The 14,071-nt window shown below is 44.2% G+C and overlaps 1 protein-coding gene across 1 annotated transcript in view; it reads left to right on the top strand.

Moving 5' to 3' along the window:
• PEPD (peptidase D) overlaps positions 1–14,071 on the top strand; it is a 145,718-nt gene that overhangs the window by 126,180 nt on the left and 5,467 nt on the right. Inside the window, exon 14 of the mRNA XM_067302497.1 lies at positions 10,502–10,693. Within this exon, the coding sequence (XP_067158598.1) occupies positions 10,502–10,693 (192 nt within the window). The remainder of the gene's footprint in view (positions 1–10,501; positions 10,694–14,071) is intronic.

Genomic DNA, 14,071 nt, shown 5'->3' on the forward strand with positions numbered 1-14,071 from the left:
GCCACGGCACAGAGATCAGTGCTCTGCCCGCAGCCCGGGCGGGCACACTCTCCAGCCCCCTTCCAGATGTGACACAGCTGGGGGAGCCCAGCGCTGCACCTGGGCTGGGAAACCCTGATGGTCGTGGTCCACAAACACACTGGCTCCTGTCCTGTCCAGATCATGCCATCCACTGCCAGCGTGGGCACCGGTACAGATCTATTGTCCGGGAATACAAATAGAAAGGAAAAGGCCATTAGGTCTTCTTGTCTTTGCAAATGTGAAATCATAATTTCTTGTGTTCTGAGTTTCTATAGAAAGCACAGAATGATTATCTTTTTCCTTGAGCTAATATGATGGTTCATGAGTGTGGTCTGAAAGCAGAATGGGTATAATTCTGTACCCAATGGTAAGATGTTTGCAATGATACTAAAAAATCTCTAAGGGGAATCGAACTTAAGGTTTGAATAAAGAAAGAAAGTTTGCAGCAATTTCAGAAGGATTTTCTTTGTGTTGCATTTTGGTATTTCGAGGCTGACAGTTTAAGGGTTTTCAATAATACAATATGAAAATGGATCTGTGTCCTTCTTTCTTTTCGTTATGTAAGATAGTTCTCTTATCTGAATAATAAAACAAGAGTTTGTTAGGTCTGGTTTGAGAGCACTTAAGAGCTTGTTTCTGTTGGATGGACAGGCTGCATAACAGCTAATGTTTCTAATTTGTCTTTCGCAGAGGAGAAAGAAGTAATATATGGTGTTTGAGGATACTTGTATTTTTAAACACTACAATATAATTATTGTTGACAGACAATATCGTGATGACAGTATATTGGCTTTGGCTATTAAACTTACATGTAATGAAAATGAAACAAAAATCAAAAGCAACCCTGTGCTGGGTTTAAAGCTTCCTCACTAGCTAGTAGAGAAAGGATGGTGGTTGTCTTCTCTCCTTCTCCCAAGGGAATTCTCTCTGCGTGCAAATACCAGCGTTCAGTAAAGCACAAGAGATGTGGTGCCTGGGAGAGCTCGTGGACTCCGAAATTCAGGAGCCCAGCATTGCGTGCCTTAGTGTAGATTGTTTTAGCTTATGCTTGTGAATAACCTTGCTGAATTTGGTGGAGTTTCTTTAACTTGAGCACATGTTCAAGCCTTGGTTGGGTGGAGAGTAAACTAAATTTTAGGAACAAGCAAGAAGAATTGTGGGCACGAAAAAGTACCATTTTGCTTTATGTCTTGACGCTGTATATTTTGAAAGTTAGAGCAAGCACCTTAATTACAGAGGAAATTCCAGGACTGATTTTTTGGGAGAACAAACATCAGGCCCTGTGCAACTTGCACGTGACAGCAGGTTTCTACAGCATGACATGCGGGCTGCAGAATCCGGTTTTGAAACTGATTTTTAGTTACATATGACCAAATTTATAAATAATAATTACCCAGTGTACTATATAATTTAAGGGTCTTTTTTTTTGACAACAGACTGATCTGTCTGCTGTTTTGGACATGCAACCTGTAATAGATGAATCTAAGGCTCAGGGCTTGGATTCTCAAATGGGTTAGGTTCTCCACTTTGACGTTTAAGGTGTATAAAAATACTGGTGCTCTGTGCAGATACAGAACTTTATACTTGGAGATACTAAAATTATTTGTGGGTGTAGACATGCAACAGCATTCTTAAATTTGTGATACATTTGCCTGGCTAATTAGTTTCAAAATCTTGTCCTAAAGAGCAAATTCCCAGAGTATGGGGAAGGCTGTGCATGAACTCGCGAGCAGGGGGTTACAGACACCGCTGGCTGTGCGCGCGGGCAGGCGCGCGGCACCAGCAGCATCGGGAAGCGGCGAGCTGGGGTCGTGCCGCAGCGGCTGCGCAGCCCCGCGCTGGGTGCGGGTCCAGCTCTGCCGCGCTCATCCCTTCGTCCCCGTCCCGGTGCCTGTGCTGCCTGGGCGCTGGGGCACCCGGCGGCGCAAAACCCCATGGCAGAAGCCTGTTGGCGGACGAGCTTTATTAGGACGCCGCCACCGTCCTCGGCACGGTTTTGCCCCGGCAAATCTCAGTGTGGGCGCTTCCCGCGTGAGCGTGGGCCTGGCCGCAGTACATGGGAGACGGCTCCTGGTCCACACTTCACTGCTTCCCAGAAAGGTGTATTTTGAAGATAGCCGGTAGACTCTGGCATGATTTTGGTGTGTTTTAAATGTTCACCAACTAGCAAGATTTTTACAAGGAATTTTATAAAGCTGTTTGTGTGTTTATTATGCAGCCCATGCCTCTAGTATCATGCTCTTTTTTTTCTGACTGGTTGAGAAGAGTTATTTGCTTTTGGCTGAGGGAATTTCTGGGAGTATTACAAAGGATTTTTTAAAAATAAAAACTTTCCAAGTGGATATTATTCCATTATTTTTCCTCAAGTGTAAACAGTTACATTTGGAATAATACAATAAGCTTTAATTTCTTAATTTTTATCCGTCACAAAGTTTCACATGTTCCAGAAAAACTATTTCCAGACATTGTTAGCTTAGATTAGTTATTCATTAGTAGCCAAAGGTTGTTTTTTTTTTTTTCAAAATTGGCAATAATAAGTTTTCATCTTTTCCAGTAAGCAGCTTTCACATGCAGCGTTGAACAAGCACTTTCTTCCTCTTTGACAAACACTGTAAAACGTTTGCACGTTTTCTGTAAAGGGTGCTCTTGGATATTAAAAAATACAACATTTCCTTTCCTTTACTGCCATAATAAAGGATAATCAGTTTTAGCCAACAGTAAATGTGGCCTCGCGACTACTTTAGGACAAGATTTTTAAAAGAACATAGCCTCCAATATTTCTCTTTTAAGCACCTAAGTAAACGTCCTGATTTTCAGAAGTACTCGGCAGTCAAGAGCTCCTTTGAGAATCTGGTCTCCTGTAGGGTACCATGTTATTCCTAGTGGGAAGCTGAGTGTTGAACACTTCTTTGAAAATCTGGCTGCTTCTTTTAAGGGTCTAACTAAAACTTGAGCAGTTCTGAAAATCTGGCCCCAGTGGTACTAATCACTTCAGCAAATCTGGCCCTGAGTCAGAAAGAGCTAGCTTCAAAGGGTGAAAACTCCACTGGGTTTAGCTTCAGCTGTAAAATTTAATCATGGAGATAGTTTTCCCACACTCTTTCATTTGTTTCTGGGTAAATTCAATATGGGATATAAATGAGGATTTGTGCCTGTTTCAATTGAGAAAGTGTGGTAGGTGATCCCAAATTTTCAGACCCCGAGGTAGACGGGGCTGAAGTTTTCATTTAAATCTAGGTTCCGTGTCTCTAGATGCTCGAGTTGATTCAATTTCAAGTTATATTAATTGACTATAAGGCTCTGAAGAATGCTAAGTACATTTTATGACTTTCTATAATAATAAGCCAGTTAGGTTAATAACCACTGTCATTTAACATCTTGTGAATTAAGAGTTCCATTTTGTTTTGTTTTCAAAAATTTTAAGATTTACCTTAGTTTATGGTTTTAATTCATTTCTCTGGTCTCATGAAAAGCTGATCCTTTCATTGCTATTCACCATCAGCAAATGAAGGTTTGAGGCTTGTTTTGATCCTGGAGTTATCCATGTCCTTCCATTACTGTGCATGCTTGGGGAACATCTTCACCGTTCAAAGAGGTGCACAAGCACTGCCTGGCTCTAGCAGAAAGCTTTCTCCCAGGTCCCACTGACTCTCTGGGGATTTAGGTCACTAAAGCTGCTTGAGAATGCAGGAATAATCTTGTTCCCTTTCTTGTTCTGGCAAAAATCATCTTCCTTGTGTATCCTGCTTTAAGCAGATTTCTTCCTTTTTGTGTGTGTGTGGCTAGCATTGCAAATGATGCATTAATGTTTTTTCCTTTAAGAAGCAGAGGATGAGGTGAATTTATTAAGGAGCCTAAAGCTTTTACATAGAGCCCAAGTGATGCAAATTGCTTCACTTGGTTATAACCTTGCAAAGCCAGAGCCTTGCTGTGGCTTCGTGTACCCAGGACCTGCAGACATGAAACAGCCAGTATGACAGGCACTTAGATGAGCACAGAGTAAAAGGGCCTTTCACCAGCTTTAGGTTTAGAGTTTTTTCTTGTAATCGGTTGTACACCTGGAGAAAAGATGAGGAGAAGCCTGCTGCTTTGAGGAGAAGCCCCTCGAATTCACTCTTTTTGATTAGGTTCCTTTATGACAGAGTCACGACATGGTTATGTGGGCCACTGAGCGAGCGCAGTGCAAGCATGAAAAAATTTGTAAAGACTTTCAACTCTACAGGGACTTCCATATAGAATAGTGCTGAAATCCATAATGCTCATTGCTGATCTGTTGGATCCAACCACCAACTAGGAGAATTTCCTGCAGCATAAGATTTCTTTCCGTGGGATTTTTTTGCACCTTCCAGTGTTAGGTTAGTAGATCTTCTTATCCCTGCTGCAGCATCTTGCATGTGTGCAGAATTGTGCTCAGTTCCCAGCAGCTTTTCCTATAAGGATCGACGCTTGAGTTTGGGTATTTATAAAAACTGGGGAGGTTAGGGGAGCCGAAGAGGAGGGAAGGCTCAGGCGTGGTTTCAGTGCAGTGCCGTGGCACAGAGCACGCCCTGTCTTACCCGAGGATTTCCCTCCTTCTCGGAGAAGGACAGTGGTGTGCTCATGGGTTTTCTGTTGCTTGGTTTGGGTTTCGTTTGTTTTGGTTAAATTTTTTGAAGGAGATACTTTTTGTTTGTTTGTTTTACTAATTGGCCTTTGTTTTAAAAGACTTTGTGTACTAAGAGAGTTTTGATCAGAACATTTATTGTCCAAATTTTTCTGAAATTTTAGCAGAGAGTTAACACAGCACGTGTATTTCTGAACAATTCACTGTAGGTGCAATAGGAGAGAAAAACCAAGACAGGACAACCCTGATGTGAACTATATGTAAAAGTAAGGTATAAAAAGTATCACAGTATACTTTAGGTTTTTTGCTATGCAATTTTCTTTAATATTAGTAACAGAAGAGCCACAAAAGAAAAAACCCTTTCATTTGAGACTATTGCCTATGTATGCTTTCTGGGTGTCGCAAGAAACCTTGCCCATTAGATTTTAAAACAGTACTTGCAATTGGTCTCACTTTAAAACAGTGCTGCTGGTAGCTTTTGCAATTCTTTATCTCAATTCCTTATGAATTCTCTATCTAAATATTCTCCTGGATTTCCACATTTATGTTGTAGTTCCTAGCTCTGTGATTTTTTCTGTTTGCTACCTCCCTGTTATTCTCATGCTTAGGTTTCATGAAAAAAAGAAAAATTATAATCTGTATTTTGTATTATTTTCATTCTGTTAGCAGTGGAGCCTGGTGACACCCAAGATGTAGAAGTGACAGGTGAAGTTATGCTCAGAACGGTGCTGTAGCGACAGGCTGAAGTTCAGCTCGCTCTGAGGCAGAGCAGGCTGTGCTACCTGGAGTAAATGGCAGGCGATTCTTCCTCATCCTCCGCAGTAAAAGGGAAGTTACTGTGCAGCCTAAACCTGATACCACAGTTATTATCTGGGAAAGGAATAAAAACATTTACAATAAAAATAGCCAATTAAATACCATGTGCCTTCCATTCCCCCAGTATTAACTTTGAGCTGCGTCCCCCAAGCTCCGGCTAGTAATTAGAGTCTCGTGCCAATGTGGAAGCACTGCCTTGCAAAAACCACAAGCGGTACGCGATGTTCGAGGCGCGTTCGGGGTAACCTGCCGCCGAGTTCAGCGGCTCGGCTGACTGCAGCTCCTCCAGGTGACTGCCGGCAGCTCGGGCTGCTGGGAAAAGCAGGACAGACTGAACAAACTGATCTTCATTAGCAGCACTCAGCTAGAGAAACAAGGGCTTAGAGGGAAGGGGCCAGGAGACAAGTTGAGTGGAATTCAAGGCTTTTATTTTATTAGCTGCATAGGGCTCCGTTCTTTCTACAATAAATGAGCTAATTAGAAGTTGGGTATACACAGTGGGAGAAGAGGGAAGAACGAAAGAAATGAGATTTTATTTTAGTATTGATTTTCATATTACCTAAATATAATGTTAGTATTCTAATTTAAATGCTTGATTTGAAATTAACTTGGTAAAAGAGTTAGGACTGCGCTGTGTTGGATGTGGTCTAGATGGGACAGTCTGTTCCTCTGGCTCAAAAGAGATCTGTGATGAGTTAGGTGGAAAAAGTACCAGAGAGTAGTTTGTCTTGCTGTGTGGGTCTTTGGCCCAGTATATAGAGTTACGGATCGCTTCAGTGCTTTGGCCTGCGCAAACCTGCACGTGACACACGCTGGGCGCTGCAGCCCCGGTTTTGGGAGGGGAGGCGTCGCGGCACCTCTGCGCTTGCCCATACCCATCCCATGTAACGGCCACCGGCGCCGGAGCGAGCCCACCACGGCTCGCCTGTCCTCGTCTAGGGACAGGCTGAGGATCGGGCTCGCTCGGTCGCAGTAATCCTTCCTCCCACTGAGCTAGTCTGGGGATATTGCAGCTTCTCATTTTCTATAGACACTTTACTGGGGAAGAGGCACGCTTGTATACTTCCTAATTCCCTACTTATTCCAAAAATAGATCTGTATTTTATATTACTGCCCACTTAACTTAATTTGAACTTTTATTTTGCTTACGTAGTAATGAAATCAGTTTACATAATAATTCTCTTGTTCCCTTGACAGCCCTTATTGCCTAGACATGCTGTTTTTTGTTACCTTACATGAACCATTAATTGGAGTCTGATGTTCTTGGCAGCAGTACAGTCACAAATGACAGTGTCGTACATCTGTGCTTCCTGCGCGAGCGGCTTGACTTCAACATGTGAGCAGAACCTCCAAATCAAATTGGTCTTAGAAAACCCTTTTGGATATAGGTTATTGCTGCAATATACAGGAAAATAAACAGCTCTTTGAAAAGTAATTTTCCCAAAATATCACTGGGAGTCTCTTTTTAGATGCCCAGGTGATAATTCTTTCTAGATTATTCTCTACACTTTTCTGAGGCAAAATACCAGTTTATGCTTCGCAGCTGTATGCCACTGAGTGCAAGAGGGTCCTGATCCGTGGCCAGGCCTCCAGGATATAACAATTATAGCAACAAGATATCCACACGACTGCTGCTCCAGTGTGCAAATTTTTACTCTTCATTTCATCTAACTACAAAACAATGTGACAGTTATTGCTGGAGTCAAGGCATTAGTTGTTTAGCTGCAAAATATAGGGAAGTCACCTCCTTACAAAGTAGAAAACGTGTCTGTAGCAGGAGGTTCTTACAGAGAGCTGCCAGTGCTGGTTTTGCCCACCAGGATTTGCTCTCAGCAGAGTTTGGCATTACATGAAGCACCAGTGTCCTTATTTCAGACCTGTCACCTTCTATGTGTACATGTGTGTGTGGGGGGGGGGTGTCAGTGATTTAAAAAAACCACCTCTTTTGTCCTAGTTTTTGTAAACAACCTAAGTCGACTGACAGCTGAGGAGAAGTGTTGGCTGCCCCACCTGATGGACACGGTAGCCACGGGGATGAGCGCAGGTGCCTCAGAAGTTGGTGCTCCCATGGGATGCTGGAGCCGTGCTTTCATGTACATTTTAAGCCAGCAGTTTTGTCCAAGGAGAAGTTGTGTCATCTCCCCAGCTTGGTGGCCCTCTCCCTTCCCCACACTGCTCTTGCTTTGAGCAGCATGAGTTTTCCTACAGCCTCGCGGTGAGACGGGCTGGACTTGTTCTCTGCTGCAATGTACATGCAGACGCATACACGAGATAGCCAGAAATTCAGTCTGCCATCTCCCGTCGCACACCTCTTGTAGTCAGCACCTTGCTAGCCCCCGTTAAAGGGAGTGGAGTCCCCTCAAGCTCACCAGCTGGCGTCCCACTTCAAAACGCGGAGCAGTGTTACCTTTTTTCTAAAGACTCTTTTATGCAAGAAATGCAGCCACTACCATTTCCATAGGAACTTCAGTGTCCCCAAAGTCCAAAAGTCTGGAGGTGAAGCCAAGAGCTGACACAGCCTAGAGCTGAGTCAGGACTGGGGCAATGTCAGAAATGCTTTGTTTCTAAATTGCTTCTAGAGCAGTTAAAATAGTAGTTTTTGGGGAGCCAGAATATTTGGGTGCCTCAGGGACCCTGCCCTTCATCATTGACTGCAGAGGAAGACCACACTTGTGAAAGAGGTTTCCAAATGTGACTCCCCTGGTTTTGCCCATTGCTGGCAAACATGCTATTAGCATCTTGGACGAAGCACTTAAAGCAGAATCAGACCATGAGCAGCCCAGGCAAAACGTCTACGTGTTACTTTAATGGCTGTACATAGATATATGAAGTGGGCATCGAGGCTTGATCATCACACCTGGTGTTAAACCTCATTTGTTTTAAGCACAAGCAAAAAATGCACATTTGGTGCCAGCGCTGCCTTCAGAGGATGTTTGCTGTTGTTTGCCTCACTGTGCATTAGTCTTTCTAGCATCTGTCTTGGATTGACTGCCTAAGAAAGGGAGTTTACAAATAGAATTGAAGAGAAGTATACTTAAAAGCCAAATATGGGTTATTTGTTGTAAAGCAGCCGATAGATACTTGGCAACACACCAAAAGGTCCAGACACTAATCTAATTGTTTACAGCTCATGGAGAGATTAATCCACAAGATTGGATGCCCTCATTTCCTTTACGCATTACAATGAATGTGGAAGATGCCAAACCCCATGGGGCAGCAGCAAAAAGAAAAATTGCTCCATTTCAGTGCAGTTATTGTTTCAAGTGTAGAAATATATTGATTCCCTTTCATTTTTGATAAGAATATAAATGCAGAGTGCCTTGGTTAATATCAGAGCATTCTTGTTTCCTAACTTCAGTAAGACAAAATTGTGCTCTCCAATTTTAGTATAGTATAAAGAATAATCTCAAAATCCTGTGCAAAAACTCAGATCAAACATGTGAATAAAATGTATCAAATATACAATGCAAACTGTCAGACTACAGTTGGTAAATCCCACTGGCCTGGTTTGCAAGGGCACCAAGAGCTGCAAACGCATCTCTGCAAAGTGGGCCCACCTATGGGTGGATGTCTGAGCCGGTTAGCTCCAAAAATCTTGGCTGCTGTAGGATATTGTGCACTGGAACAGAATAAGCTCTCTGAAGGGGAAAAAAAGAAGCCAGGATACCTGGGGTGACCAGTGAGAACAAAGCAAACGCTGTGGAGCAGCTATTGCAAGCAGCGTTTCTGTGAAATAGGCTTTCTCCAAACTGCAAGTGGAGCTCGAGAGCAAATAGTGCTATTGGCTTATACACATTTTGAAGGGGGGATGATGCGGTAAGAATTAAAACACGGCTGATCCGCAGGGTGGTCACCCACTGCCACCCCGCACACTGGTATGGATGAGAGGAGGGAGGGAGGGAGGGAAGGAGGGAGCCTCCACACCGGGACGGCAATGGGCAACACGCTTCATCCTGGAGAAAGGGAGCATTTCTTCCCACTGGTACCAGTCACGGTGCTAGGGCTTCTGAAAGGAGTCCCCCTCCTATGGGCAAGGAAAATTACCATGACTTTGGCCATAAGAGCTACCTGGAGACCAGTGTTTTCGGTAAATGAAGTCTTGATCTTGCAAACCTGCTGGCCTTTAACTCACTGGCTGCAGCAAAAGTGTTTTCATGCATGAAGTGAAGGGTGTCTACATGCTTGCAGGCTGGCAGGCCTGTGGTCTGTTTACTGGTCATCATATTTTGTTGATGAAATTATGCTACAGTTGCAAAGGATTTCTAAAAGCTAATGGGATTGAGATATATTTATTCAGATGTTGCAATACCTGGCACATTTGGGGGGAAGAAAATTAATATCCTGAACTAGTCTTTGCAAGGTTTCTAATTCCTTGACTAAGCATGTCCTCATATATCATTTTACTTTACCAGCTTTTGGGAAGGAGAATGTTTTGCTAGTTGGGACTTGTTTTGACTTAGTTTTTAATAATATTAGTCAGCACCACGTTGCCTGAAAGTCTGAATCTGACAAAAGTTTAGTTTTAAATGGGCTGCTTTTATGAGGTCATGTGTAGACTCATTGCTCCTGAATCAAGATCATAAATGTGTGATTTTAATAACATGCAGTGAGAATAAACATTTGCATATCCGTGGAGAAAGTGTGCTCCACTGCATAGTTCAGCTATTTCAGTCATGATGCAGAGGGTGCATTTCAAGACTTGCAGGTCCCTTAAAATATTATACTAGGAACTTTGGAGGGGAGGCTACAGAAAAAAATAATGTACATTTTTGTTTTTTTCCCTAAAGAAATACTTCTTACATGGTAAAGAGTGACAGTACCAAGTATCTCTAAAGCCAGAATTTCTGCCGTGCAAAAACAGTTTGGCGGTTGAGTTTAAAGCCAGTAATCACTGTATATGAAAGCTAAATGAGCATGATGAGACAGAGATAACTGTACAGCACAATTCCAGTTAGGTTTCGTATCTTGGGCATCTTGTGGAGCAATCAGTGTAGGAGGGTTGTGATGGAGGGTCAGCCACGGGTTGAGTTCCTGCAGTCAGAACAGATGTTTCTCTCGCAGGGAGTCGAGCGCATCGACCTGCCAGGGCTCAGGAGCCTGCGAACAGCCCGGACGCTGGAGGCGGGCATGGTACTCACCATCGAACCGGGCATCTACTTCATCGACCACCTCTTGGACCAGGCCCTCCACGAGCCCACGCAGTCTTGTTTCATCAACAACGACGTCCTGCAACGCTTCAGAGGATTTGGCGGGGTGAGTAACTCTTGACCGGGTAGTTTTCTGAAACGGCTTTTCTGCTTGTTTGTCCTTACTGCATACTTGAGAGGAAATCTTTCAAAAGTTGTGTCACGCATAAGGCTGTTCCTGAAACAGCACTTTGGGCCATTTCACCCTGCAGACAAAATGGGGCGTTTTGTTGTTTTAAATGCAGTTTTAAACCTGACTTACCTAATTAACAAAAGATACATATTTTTCCATTGATTGAAATACCTTCTGCCAACACCCTACCGTTACGTGCCAGGTAGATGTTTTGTCTTTGTGCAAAACGTGTTATGAAACTGGAGCCTGAGATTCATATTCCAGAGGTAGCTTCCTTGCAGCAGCAAGTCAGGCAGGTGCTCCTGCCTAGGTCAGAAGAAGAGCCTTGTGCTGTTTAAGTCACCGTGGCATTAGAGAAAAGCAGGAACAGTTGTTCAGAGTGGCACGACACCTGTGAGTGTAAAGTCTTCCCTGTTTTGCAAAGGCATGGCCAGGGGTCCTCGTGAGCCCTCCGCTCCAGGTGGCACGCTGCAGGGCTTATGCAGCCGCGTGCACGTGGAGAGGTCGGCCAGCTCGGGAGAGAAGGGCAATCTGAATGGCCTCTTCTGCTTGGACAGCTGCCATGTCCGGGAAGAAGCCCCGTCCCTCCGCGTTCTCCAGAGCACACTTCCCCTTCAAAGCCACCACCCGAGCCGAGTGCTTGGAAGCCTGGTAGCTTCCAGCGGGTTTTGGTTTTCGTAGCACCGGCATCCGGAGGGTGCCCCATGGATCTCCGAGCTCCCAGATTCGCACACCAGGGGGATAACGCAGGCAACTGGGATACCCTATCCTTCATCCAGCTTCTGTGCTCAGGCCCGACACGGCGAGCAATTACTGGCAACGGTGGTGATTTTCTGGTATGAAAAGTCACTCATTAGGAATTGTCTGCTGCTGCCATCGACTAATTTATTGCTGTAGACCAGCCGTGAGAGGGAAATTACTGTAGCACTCTTGGTCTGAGTGCCGTTGAGCCCCAAAAGACACGTTGTGCAAGCCATCACCAGCCATGCGAGTCAGCCAGGCTCCTGCACAGCCGCCCAATCCAGCCTGTGCAATCTTATCGAGAGACCTGGGACTTTACCCTCTGCGGTGTTTAATTCACTACTGAGGCTTGGGCCGTTATCTGTCCCTGTGCTGTTTCTTTATCAAGGCTTCCAGCCAGCCAGCTGCGATACGGATGAACAGCGGGCAGTTAACTCTGCGTTTGCTAGCTCTGAGACTGTTATGTATATGGCATCACACGCTGAGACATATTTTAAAGGAACACTGTAAATGCACTTGTGTAGCTTAACGCCACTTGAAAAGAGGTTTAACTGTTTTCACTTATCTTGCAAGCCGTCCGTGGGAGTTATTCGGTAGTTAGACTGATTCCTGGTGAGCTTTCACGGGAATTCCTCATGGCCTGGAAGTGCCCAGGGAAGCCCACCGGTTTTCCATGCGGTGCCACCAACACCCCCGCCAGCTCTGCCGGCTGGAGGCAGGCGTGTGGCTCACCCAGGGGCTCCGCGTTGGGAACGAGCTGCTGGATCGGGCGCTTTTGTGCCAGAGGTTTCCTACAAAGTCTAACTTTCCCCTGTTTTTTGCTTAGCTTCCTGTAAGGATGACTTGTAAGCAGAGCTAGCCAACAAACTTTGCTGAAAGGGGGAGCTGCCCAAAAAGGATTGAGCAAAAACCTGAATCTCTGATCCCCCTGTGAACAATACATTTTCCTTAAAAGAAAAATAATAATACGTGCACACTCTGAGCCAGATGTTGTCACTTGATTTTGTCCCAGAAAAGACTTGAAACAAAGTTTGAAACTGAAGTACATCTGAATTCTACAAAAAAAGCTGAATTACAGTGCAATCAAAATAAATTTGACCATCTTTACAGTTCTAACTTGATCCTGCATAAGTAGAAGATGTAATTTGTACTGTTTAGAGTGCTTAGTTATCTGCATTCTGGTTCATTTTAATTTATCTAGAATTAATGAATATTTCTTTCAAATATACATGAGAAAACTTCCTCTATATGATTAAAAAAGATCTTAGCCCAGTGTTTCTACTGTCAAATATTGACAGTACAAGTGTTAGTATTGGTATCAGTTCTAGCTGAAGAGCTCACTAATTTCATGTCCAATCTTACTTCATAAGATTTAAGTTTAAAAGAAAAATCCATTCTAAAAATGGAAATAAATAGTCCATTTCCCTCTGCAGAGCTCAGCACTAATTAAAGTGCTCTTAATTTGGTTTAGTTTAATTCACTTCAAAAATGAATTTAGATTAACCAAGGTAACACCACTGTAGTTCTGAGTAAGACTGTCCACACAGGGAAGCTGTGGATTTTAATGAGTTCACCTGGAATTCATGTCTTTTGTAGGTTTAGGTTAATTTTTCTCACTGCGACAAGTCTCTACATTAAGAACAGAAGTGTTTGTGCCAAAAAAAAAAAAGACTGTAGCCATGTGTTGTAATTTATGCTGCTCAGTATTAGCCATAAAGAGACGGTGAAAGCTGCAAGGGAAAAAAGAATGAGCGAAAACGTGAGGTTTCCTTCACCGCTTCTTGCTTGCTGGCGCCGTTCTCCGGTGCGAGATCGGGTGCCCCAGCACGGTTTGTGCACGTGTTCAAGACCGGCATCGAGGCAGCTCTGCGTTTCTGCCTACATGCAACACAAACACCAGGCTTTGCAGCTGAAACTAGGGCTCAGAGACCTGATAATTTGGCTCGTTATCAAACACGGTGAAATATGGGGCCCCCGGTGCGAGGCAAGCGGTCAGGCTGTGCGGTTCGGCATGTGGCCGAAACCCATACGGTTGAGAGTGCCATTCCCTGGCCCTTTGCAAGCCTCCTGTGCCGATTTGGGGAAGTCGCTCACATGTACTTCAGCTCTTGGTCTGTAAAACTAAAACCCAGTTCACTGAGGGCATGAACCGTGTGGGGTGAGGGCTGTCTGTGGGCTGGTGGGGCGCCAAATCCACCACATCACCGCTCGGCCGGGCAGTGCAAGCGCCCTGGTAATGCCTTAGCAGCGATGTGCAAGGAGAGGTGTGTGTACAGCTGTATGTGCGGCTCCGGAAAAGCATCCAATCCCCAGGGAAGAGGAAATACCAGCTCCCAGTGCTGCCCTTTAGGGGCTCCATTCTTCAGAAGCCGATTGCTGATTCATGCAGCTCATAGGATGTTTTCTCACAGACTCAGTAAAACCATTCAATCTTTTTGTGGGCTAAAATACTCAGTCTCTGTTTAGGCTTTATTTTGCCCCAGGATTTGTAGAACTGGTGCTAGAATTAACATGCGAAAACTCTATGTGACTTAGAGAAAATGCAACTAAATTTTAAATATATTACCTTAT

Source organism: Apteryx mantelli, chromosome 10 (assembly GCF_036417845.1).
Source record: "Apteryx mantelli isolate bAptMan1 chromosome 10, bAptMan1.hap1, whole genome shotgun sequence".
Taxonomy (NCBI): Eukaryota; Metazoa; Chordata; class Aves; order Apterygiformes; family Apterygidae; genus Apteryx; species Apteryx mantelli.